Below are 9,558 nucleotides of genomic sequence, written 5' to 3'. Positions count from 1 at the left end.
AGGCTCCCTGGAGTGTATAAGGAGCTCAGGTTTGGAGAAGGCTCCCCAACGGCAAGGTCCCGCGTGCGGTGAAAGGAGATGAGTAAGCGTGGGGCACCCGTGAAACTAGTTGAAGGACCCCTGCCTGTGACCCACGTGACGTGGCCCTGGTAGCCATCACCATCTCGGGGTGGTGAGCCCCCATCAGTGGGGCCATTGAGGGCCCAGTGCCCAGAGCGATGTCCCCATCAGGAGGATGCTCCGGATGCCAGGGGTGCCCAGGGGTCATCTGCAGGGTGGCTGGAGGGACACCAGGGAGATCCCCCTCCACAGCCCACCTTGACTGCAATGGCCCGAGGTCATGGGGGGGGGGGTCACTCCACCTGGTGTCCATAGGAACCAGTAGGATGAGAGAGGGGACAGCAAGGAGGGGAGGGCTGGCCTCTGCGCGCTCCACTGCCACGCCTCCCCGTGCTGGGACAGGAACTTGTGCCGGAGCTCCCTGCCCCCAGCCCAGGCTCTCGGCAACCCCCCACCTCTCCCCGCTCCAAGGTTGGGGAGCAGAGTGTGTGCTACAGACAGACGGGGCGGGGGAGGGGGACACAGAGAGAGAGAGACCCCTGGCGACAGGCTGAGAGGGCAGGGTTAGGAGTGGTTTATACCCAGAGAATAGGACGGAGAGGCTGGGAGAGAGACGGAAAAGATGCGAGAGGGAGAGGGAGAGACACACACGGTGGGAGGTTGAGCGGGGGAGGAGACAGAGCAGAAGGGGCGGAGCTTAGGGTAGAAGCGCGCAGGGAGGGCGGGTGGACAGGGGGCGGGCGCGGAGCCGCCGGTAACAATTACGTCTGGGTCCCAGCAAACATGAGGCAGCTGCCAGCCGGGCCCGGCAGTCCTGTTCTCTTCGGCTGCGCAGTGGGGAAGCCGGCAACAGTTTCCTCCGGTGCCCAGGATGCAGCGGGCCAAGGTAGGCGCCGGCGCGGGTGGAGAGCGGGAGCTTCTGGGGGTTGCCCCGGACCGGGGAGCCTTGCTGTGCCTCCACCTTTGACCCCAGCCCCTGCTGTCTCCTGTAGGGTCGCTTTTGGGAAAGTAAGTGTTGGGGTGTCCTGGCTGGGAGGCTGCCCCGTTTGGACGGCAGGGGCTTTAGGTATTTGTGGAACTGAAGCTGGACGGAGGAGGAGCTTGGGGTCAGCCACCTGGTTCAGTTAAGTCCCTGGGAGTGCTGACCCTGAGCCTGGGTCCATGGCCTTTTGCGTTGGGGGAAGGCTGAGTGCTGGGAGGCCGTGTCTTACGCTCGAAGGCTGGTCAGTGAGTGCATCGTCTAATTATCCAAGTAATTAATGAGTAGCCACTTCCTAAAGGGCTAGGAGACCCCTGACAAGGACGACTGTGATTAGTTCCTACTCTGTGGGGCTCTTGGGAGGTTGGAGACAGAGAGTGCAAGGAAAATGCCTGGAACAAAGTTCAAGAGATGGTAGCGAGGTGTTGGGAAGGATGAAGGATAATTAAATGAAGAATAAAGAGGGAAAGGAAAATACGCTAACCCCCAGAATAGTTAACACTCAGAACATCTGTCCTGATGCCTGGCCAGCTCCCCACGTGTTTGGGACAGTCTTGCTTTGGAGGGAAGAAGAAAGACCAGGATTAGATCTGGCTGATCGTAACAGAACAGATAACAGTGGTCTGAGCAAGGTTGCTTGCACTTATCTCTCATGCAGAAGTCCGGAGGGAGGCAATAGAAGGCTGGCACGGAAGCCCTACGGTCAGCAGGGACTAGGCTCCATCTGTCTCACTGGCTTCTATTCTTGAGGCTACGTTAAGGTCCAAAATGGCTGCTGGAGCTCCAGCCAGCACATACAAGCAGCAGGAAGTAGAAAGAAGGGCAAAAATAAATCTCGACTAAAATCAGGGTTTTATGGGTAAGGAAGAATGGATACTGGGCTGGCATCTGGCAGTCTCCCCCAACTCCACCCCATCCCCCCCAGAGATGGATTCCTGCCTCTCTGTCACCCATGGGGTCTTGTGGCTGCTGATTGCAGGCCATACTACCCCAGAGCCCCAGGCCACCCCTGCTCTGTCTGCTCCCTTGCTCAGGGGTGCCAGGAGGATTGGCAGAAGTGCTGACAGGAAACCCTTCGAGGCTGGCGACAGGGCATGTTGAGAAGGTATTTTCTCTCCAGGCACCTTAAGTCTCTCCCACAACCTTCAGGCAGACAGGGCAGAAGTAGAGAAACTTAGCACCTTGTGGCACGCACGCTCACATGCCATGTGCTCACTGCACGCATGTGCCACAGCTGGCACAGGTCACATGCATCCAGGGTCGTCAGTATGAACATGCAATGCACAGCCACGCCCTGTGACTGTGCCCACAGCTGCCTGTGCTGCACAGCCTGCGTGCACACAGAGGTGGGGATTTCCACAGAGTCAGGCTGCAGGCAGGTGTGCACGCAGCCCACTCTGTCCACCAGGCATGGGACAATCCTCCTCCTCTTGCAGCTGGGCTGGCCAGAGGCTGGAGTGGGTCCCTCATCTTCTGGTGCTGGGCCAGGCAGGGACAGTGGTCTGAGGGAAGCCACCATTGGGTCCCTCACCAAGGTCAGCAGAAGGATTATGAAAATCACCTTCCCCTCTAGTGGCAACAGGGACTACAGTTCAGAGCTGGGAGTTGCCTGACTCATCCACCCTCAGTGCCTGTCACTGTCATTTGTGGATCCTCACAATGTCCTGGGAGGGCAGGCACTGCCACTTCCCCTTTCACAGACACGAGGCTCCAGTGCGGTGGGGACGGGGGGTGGGGGTGGGGGCTCGTCCAGCCCAGCACCAGGACTTGAGCTCTGTGAACTCTTAGGAGAAAGGAGCAAAGAGAACTGCAGGCTCTGCTCCTGGGTCTTCAGGGAGTGATGTCTTCATGACCCGGCATGTCCATCGGGACCCGCTACCTGCTCCGGTTCCTGCCTTCTTGTGGGGCATTTGTGGGAGGTGGACCCTAATCTTCTCCCCTATTTCCAAAGTAATCAGAGCCCTGAACTGTACTGGGGGGTGTGGTGGCTCTGACTCTTCTGGAGGTGGAGCCTGGGACAAGGTCAGGGCTGAAGGGCAGGAGCCCTTAGGTGGCCACTCCTCCCTCCATGGTCTTTCCAGCAGGCTCTGCACCTGCATTATTCCCCTGGACCCCCAGGCAGCCCCGAGGTCGCTCTTGGTATTGCACTCTCTTTACAGATGAGGAAACTGAGGCCCAGCCATGATTGCAAGCTATAAAGTGTTACAGCTGGGATTTGAACCCTGCTCTGTCTTGCTCTAAAGCTCAGTTGCCTGGGGCTTGGGGGGATGGTTGGGGAGGTCATGGGAGAAGGCTACAGGGAGAGAGGGGTGTGCCTGTGACCAGGCAGCTGAGGAGGTGCCCCATCCCTGTGGGGGCTGGCTCCATGGAGTTGTGGCCTGTTGCACCCTCCGAATCCTTTAGAGAGTGCACGTAAGTCAGATCCCGCCCCTGGCCACGTCTCCCGATTAGCCATGTGACCTTGAGCCAGCCACAGCCCCTTGTCTGGGCTGCAGATCCAGAGCTGCAAAGGAAAGGACCCCGGCGTTTCGAAATCAGGAGCCCTTTTCTCATCAAAATCTTCTGCAAGAGAGGGAGTTGCTTTGCCACCTCGGGCTGGCTTGGGGCCCATCTACTCTCCCGCCCCACCCCAAGGCATCTCTGGTGATGGCCAGGAGCGCTGCAGAGCCCTGAATGTGGCCTCTGTGAGGAAGGGGGGCAACCTTGGTTTCCAAGGCAAAGAAAGGAGAAGGGAAAGAACTTGGCAAGTCTTCCTTTGCTGGTCCTCCAGCCCCGGGCCAGAAGGAGACAGAGCAGAAAGGAGGGTGCAGTGTGGAGTGAGTCACTGTGTCGCCCTCCCCATCTCCCCATCCCCAGCTGATGTTTCCCTGGAACGGGTGCATCCGTCAGCTGTGATCAGCCCACATCCTAGAGCGCCACAGAGCGGCCATGTGACGGGGAGAGAACCAAGGGGACCTGCAGGCGCCAGAGTTGGAGGGGCATTGCTGAGCTGAGCTGGGCAGGACAGCTGAGAGGGGCCTGTCCCATCTCCCGGTTGGCCCAGCCTCCCCGCTCTGATCTGTTGCCTGAAGTCTCTGCCCAGCCCTGCCCTCCATCAGGCTGGCGCGCGCCTGTGCCGTGCTCAGGGAGGCAGAGCAGCTGCTGGCCTTAGCCGGCCTCATCTCCAGCTCTGCGGCCGGCCCCTGTCCTCCCCTGCTTCCAGCACATGCCTCCGGGGCAGGCAAGGGATAAATCCGAGTCCCGACTGCTGGTGCTATGCCTGGCCCTGTTTTAAGGTCCTCTCTTGGGACTTCCCTGGTGGTCCAGTGGTTAAGACTCCACGCTTCCATTGCAGGGGGCGTGGGTTCGATCTCTGGCTGGGGAACTAAGATCCCTCATGCTGTGGGGTGAGGCCAAAAAGAAATCCTCCCTCAAGATGGGCACTCTGGGCAGTGAGCCCAGAGAGCCACATTCTAGCCCCAACTCTGCCCAAGTGACTCCGTGAGCTCGGGCAGGGTCCATCCCCTCCCTGGGCCTCAGTCTCCCCATCTGAGCCTCAGGTGCGCTCATAGCCTCTGCCAGACCCCCTGTGCTGAGCAGTGGGGGCTGGGTGTAGAGGTGGGGGGGCCACCACCAAAAGCTCCAGGATGCTGTGATGCAGATTGCCCCGCCCCACACATATGCCTCCTGGCCTGTCACGAGGCCCACCTCCGCTATTTGTAATTGAGGAGCCCGGCCAGGAGCGAACGTGGTTGCGGAGATACACAGCTGCACCTCGACAGCTGTTAGCCCAGCTCTGCATCAGCAGATCTGGGCTCAGTCCCAGCCCCCTCATGCCCTAGCTGTGTGTCCTCAGACAAGTTATTTAGCTCCTCTGTTCCATGGTCTCCTCGTTTTCCTGGAGGAAATATCATCGACCTCCTAGATAAATAAGATCCCACACCAGCCCGCTTAGCACAGCCCCTGGCGCATCGCAAGAGCTCCGTAAATGGTGGGAGTGCCAGTGTCATCATTTGGGGATTACTGGGTAGAGCCTGGGAAGGGCACTCCCATGGGAGAATGTTGTCAGTGAGTAGCTCGGAGTCCACCCCTGGATTGATGAGAAACCCTCATTGCCTGGGCAGCAAGAGGCACGTGAAGAGCTAGTGTCCTGGCCGAGGTGGCAGCATTAGAGGCAGGGCAGGGACAACCCAGTCTTCCCCTCCCCTGCTCCAGTGCTCTGGGAGGGGCGGCACCCAGGCGTGTGTGTGTGTGTGTGTGTGTGTGTGTGTGTGTGTGCGCGCGCGCGCGCATGCCTGTGTTCTTCAGGGACTCATGACAATCTCAGCTCCCCGCTCAGGAGGCAGGCCGCCTGGCCCCTACCTGTTGGTGCTCAGGGGTGGGAGGAGAATCGAGGCTCCCCGAAGCCTCCCTATCCCAAATCCTCGGGGCCCGCACGACACAACGCCCATTGCCACTTCCTGCCATCTGTCCCAAGTGCTGGAAATAGAGCACGCCAAGATGAGTGGGCGCTCAGTGAGCTTGCCTGAAGGAGCACCCATGGACGGGGTCAGGGCGCCAGGCGGCCCCGCAGCTCAGCAGGGCTGCATGTCCCCGCTGGCCCAGGCTCTGGCCTCGAGGCAGCCCCAGCCCCGCCCCGGGAAGGAGGGAGAGTGCGAACCCCAGACTCCTTCCTCCCGCAGACAAGGCCCAGAGTTTCCTAGCCGGTGGAATAAGCCCTCTAGACCTTAGCTGCACTTTCAGATTGGCTGAGGAGCCTTATAAAAATAGAGCAGCACGGGCCCCACATTATGGGCTGCCCCCATAACGCAGACCCCGGGCAGGCAGAGATGGGTAAGTCTCCCAGGGGATTCTGAAGTGCAGCCAGCTGAGCGGAGCGAGTTGGGCGTCCCCACTGATGTCACTGGGCCCTGGGCTTGGCCCTGCCCCTTGCGCTGAGCATCAGAAGGGTGAAGAATAATGCTAATCACTCCTGCTTGGGGGGGGGGGGTTGTATATGTCACCTCGTTTAACCTTCTCCATAGTCCCGTGAAGCCTTGTTATTATCCCCATTTTACAGATGAGCAAACTGAGGATCAGGGTGGTCAAGTACTCTGTCCAAGGTGGCCCAGCCAGGAGGTGAGGGTCCAGGAATCCAGTCCCTGTCTGGCTGACCACAGACCTCTTCCCACTGTGCTGACTGAAATAACATCAACCGGCTTGAAATTCCCCCTCCTCAGCTAAGTGTGTCTTCTGAACCAGCATCCGGTGGGTCCTGGTGGCTCTTATGAAACCGTTCGTGCTGTGTCTCACGCATAAATGCCTGTAAACATTTGGGAGAAGTTAGCTGTGCCTTTTGCATATGCATTGACTCAGTAACATTACCTCTGAGGAAGGGAGCCTGGGTGTTCTCGCCCCAAAGGCTGCCACGTGCCCACAGGGCACCTCTGCCGAGCCTTCTCTGAGATGCTCTTTGGGGGTTCTCCGGAGCCCAGCTGACGGGAACCACAGAAACTGAGCCAGCTGCTCAGTGGTCTGGCCTTGGAGTGCCCCTAGCGGCCTGACCAGATGGGCTTCCACAGGACGGAGCTGTGCACGCTGGGCATGGGGCAGTGAGCAGGGTCAGTCACCCTGTGGACCACTGGCGTTTCTGGGAGCCTGTTGGGGGTGAGGAGCCACCAGGTGGGATGTCTTGGTCCAGGTGCCCGTGGTTTGTTTAAAATGACCTGACCTCTTTCTATGGGGTGGTGAAAACTCTCAGATGATGGTTGAGAATGGAGCGTCCTCGTGGAGAATCTGGACCACACGTGTGGGGAGCTGGAAGGCATGAGGGCTTGTTCTGCTTCCGGTACCCATCTCCATGGTGACAATGTCACAGTTACTGAGGGGTCACCTTGACCCCTCCATCACTACCTACACCTACAGCAGATCCTAAATACTCATCACACTGATATTTCCACCACCCATCCCACCACCTGCGCCTGGCTCAACCCCCCCACCGTAGTCCCCCAACTTGGGCAGCCCCCCAAGTTAGCCACTTACCTCATTGTCCCCCAGTTCTCCTCCACACTCCACCAGACCACCTTTCTGAAGGTGACTGACGCTAGCCTGGACTTGGGTGGGAAAGGGGAGCTGGGGTCAGGGTGTGCCCTGGCAGCGGGAGGCTGCCCCAAACCCCCCAACTGGCAGGTCTGAGCACCATCTAGAACAGTGCTGGCCAATAGAAATGCATTACAAGGCACAGGTATCATTTGAAATGGTCCGGCAGACACATTAAAGAAAGTTAAAAAAAAAGATTTTTAATAATATATTTTATTTAACCCAATGTAAATATTATTTCAACGTGTAATCAATATAAAAATTATTAATGAGCTATTTTACGTTCTACTAAGAAGGATTTGAAACCCAGTGTGTATTTGCACTGATGGTACATCTCCACTTGGACTAACCCCATTTCAAATGTTCCGTAGTCACATGCAGGGAGTGGTCACTGAACGGGACACCTCAGTCCGTGACCAGACTCCAAATGTCCTAGCTGTCTGTACTCTGCCTTCACCCATTTGGTTTTATCTGCCACAACCTGTGCTATTTTTTCTTATTTTTCCTTTAAATTAACTCACATTTTAAATTTCAGTAAGTTCATTTAAAAGGGAATCTGTAGGGGCTTCCCTGGTGGAGCAGTGGTTGAGAGTCCGCCTGCCGATACAGGGGACGCGGGTTTGTGCCCCGGTCCGGGAAGATCCCACATGCCGCGGAGCGGCTGGGCCCGTGAGCCATGGCCCCTGAGCCTGCGCGTCCGGAGCCTGTGCTCCATAACGGGAGAGGCCACAACAGTGAGAGGCCCACGTACCGCAAAAAAAAAAAAAAAAAAGGGAATCTGTAAATCATTATCGTAAAAGGAGAGCTAGTAGCAGTGGCTGCGGTAACCATAACAACGCCATGAAAACAAAACAACAGCATTAAATTCCAGCCCCTCCCACCCTCCCCCACTATGTGGGCTGCTGAGTCTCAGAGCTGGAGCTAGAGGGATGCTGCGGGCACCCAGGGTCTAAGTCATCCCCTGTACCAGGCACAAGATTCTCCCAGATGCTCCACCCGCTCCAGCCAAAGCCCAGCAGGACACACCTGAAGGTGAACTAGTTGGTTGACTCCTTGTTGCCCTTGGCCGAGAGAGAACACGCACCACGGGTAACGTGGTGAGCTTGGTGAGAGGGTGTGAGAAAGTCCTATTACAGGATCTGGGCTTCAGCTGGGCAATTTGCAGGAGGGCCTACGGAACCTTGAAAGATTGGTGTGAGCGTTAAATAAAGCACCCAGCTCAGAACCTGCAGGAAAGTAGGTGCATCGCCAGTGCAGTGCCCTTTCTGTCCCTCCTGTGCTCCCCACAGACCCGGGGACATGGAAGGAAGCTGAGACCTGCCCTTGGACCCCACTAGCCGGGCAGGAGCTGCAAGTCTGGGGTGAGTGGCCGGAAATGGCTCAGACCACCTGCAGCCCCTGCCCTGAGGGGACCTTGTAAGCCTCCGAGGAGACTGCAGGTCCCCGGGGCCAGCCTAGGGCCATTTCTGGGACCTGGCCCACAATGCTTACACGGCCAGATGTACTGCTGGGGACGCTATGCGACCTCAGGACCCAGATCTTCTGGCTTCACTGGTCTCTTCTGGCTTCACTGGTCTCTTCTGGCTTCACTGGTCTCTGCCACCCGGCTCTGACCGTCCCCTGAGGCCCGTGGAGGATGGAGGGATGGCTCCATCCGCTGTTAAAATGCATCAGTAAGAGCAGGCGGGGAGAAGGTCTGAGGCAAATTATGGAGAGAGCATTAGGGGGCTTTCACCGGGGCATTTTAGGGTATTTATTGAAGATTTTGTGTGTGTTTGTATTTTTTAAGTATTCTTTTTTTTTCTATGTACGAGAGTATTTTTTTAATGGAAAATTTATTGAGATCATTGTAGACTCACTTGCAGTTGTAAGAAATAAAACAGCCCCTAAATACCCTTTACCCCGTTTTATAACACATGCACTCTGTGTGTGTGTGCGTAGTGCTGTTTACTTTTATCACATGTCGGTTTGTGTTTCCACCACCACAGTCACGACACAGAACAGTTCCATCACCACGAGGACCCCTCGTGTTGCCCTTTTATAGCCACACCCACCTCCCCCCTTCCACGTCTCCCCCCATCCTGAACCCCTGGCCCACTGATCGGTTCCATTTCTAGAATGTTCTTTTGAAGTGTATAAATAGAATCACATAGTATGTGAGCTTTTGAGATTTTAGCCGTTCCCATGGTCCGAGTGGTATCTCCTTATGGTTTTAGTTGCATTTCCCTGATGGCTAATGATGTGGAACAACTCTGCATGGGCTTATTTGCCACCTGCACGTCTTCCTCGGTGAAATGCCTGGGGCTGTCTTTTGCCCATTTTCTAACTGGATGCTTTGTTCTTTTACTGTTGAGTTTTGGACGTGAGGGTCTCTTGGGTGTCGGGCTCTGTGATGCGGAAGAGCAGCGCACACAGCAGGCCAGGGCCAGCTCTCAGAGCTGACATTCCAGGAGAAAGAAAGA

At 56.9% G+C, this 9,558-nt stretch overlaps 1 protein-coding gene across 2 annotated transcripts in view; it reads left to right on the top strand.

Annotated features, from left to right (window-relative positions):
• Window positions 1-827: 827 nt before the first annotated feature.
• KCNIP3 (potassium voltage-gated channel interacting protein 3) overlaps window positions 828-9,558 on the top strand; it is a 90,197-nt gene continuing 81,466 nt past the window's right edge. Inside the window, exon 1 of one of the 2 annotated variants that reach the window (XM_060027340.1) lies at window positions 828-946. In XM_060027340.1, coding sequence (XP_059883323.1) covers window positions 932-946 — 15 coding nt within the window. In that variant the 5' untranslated portion in view covers window positions 828-931. The remainder of the gene's footprint in view (window positions 947-9,558) is intronic. The other variant, XM_060027341.1, reaches the window with a different exon arrangement.

The sequence above is a fragment of the Delphinus delphis genome, chromosome 12, assembly GCF_949987515.2.
Source record: "Delphinus delphis chromosome 12, mDelDel1.2, whole genome shotgun sequence".
In the NCBI taxonomy this organism is placed as follows: domain Eukaryota; kingdom Metazoa; phylum Chordata; class Mammalia; order Artiodactyla; family Delphinidae; genus Delphinus; species Delphinus delphis.
The sequence above is the reverse complement of the archived record's forward strand: the minus strand, read 5'-3'. Positions and strand labels throughout refer to the sequence as shown.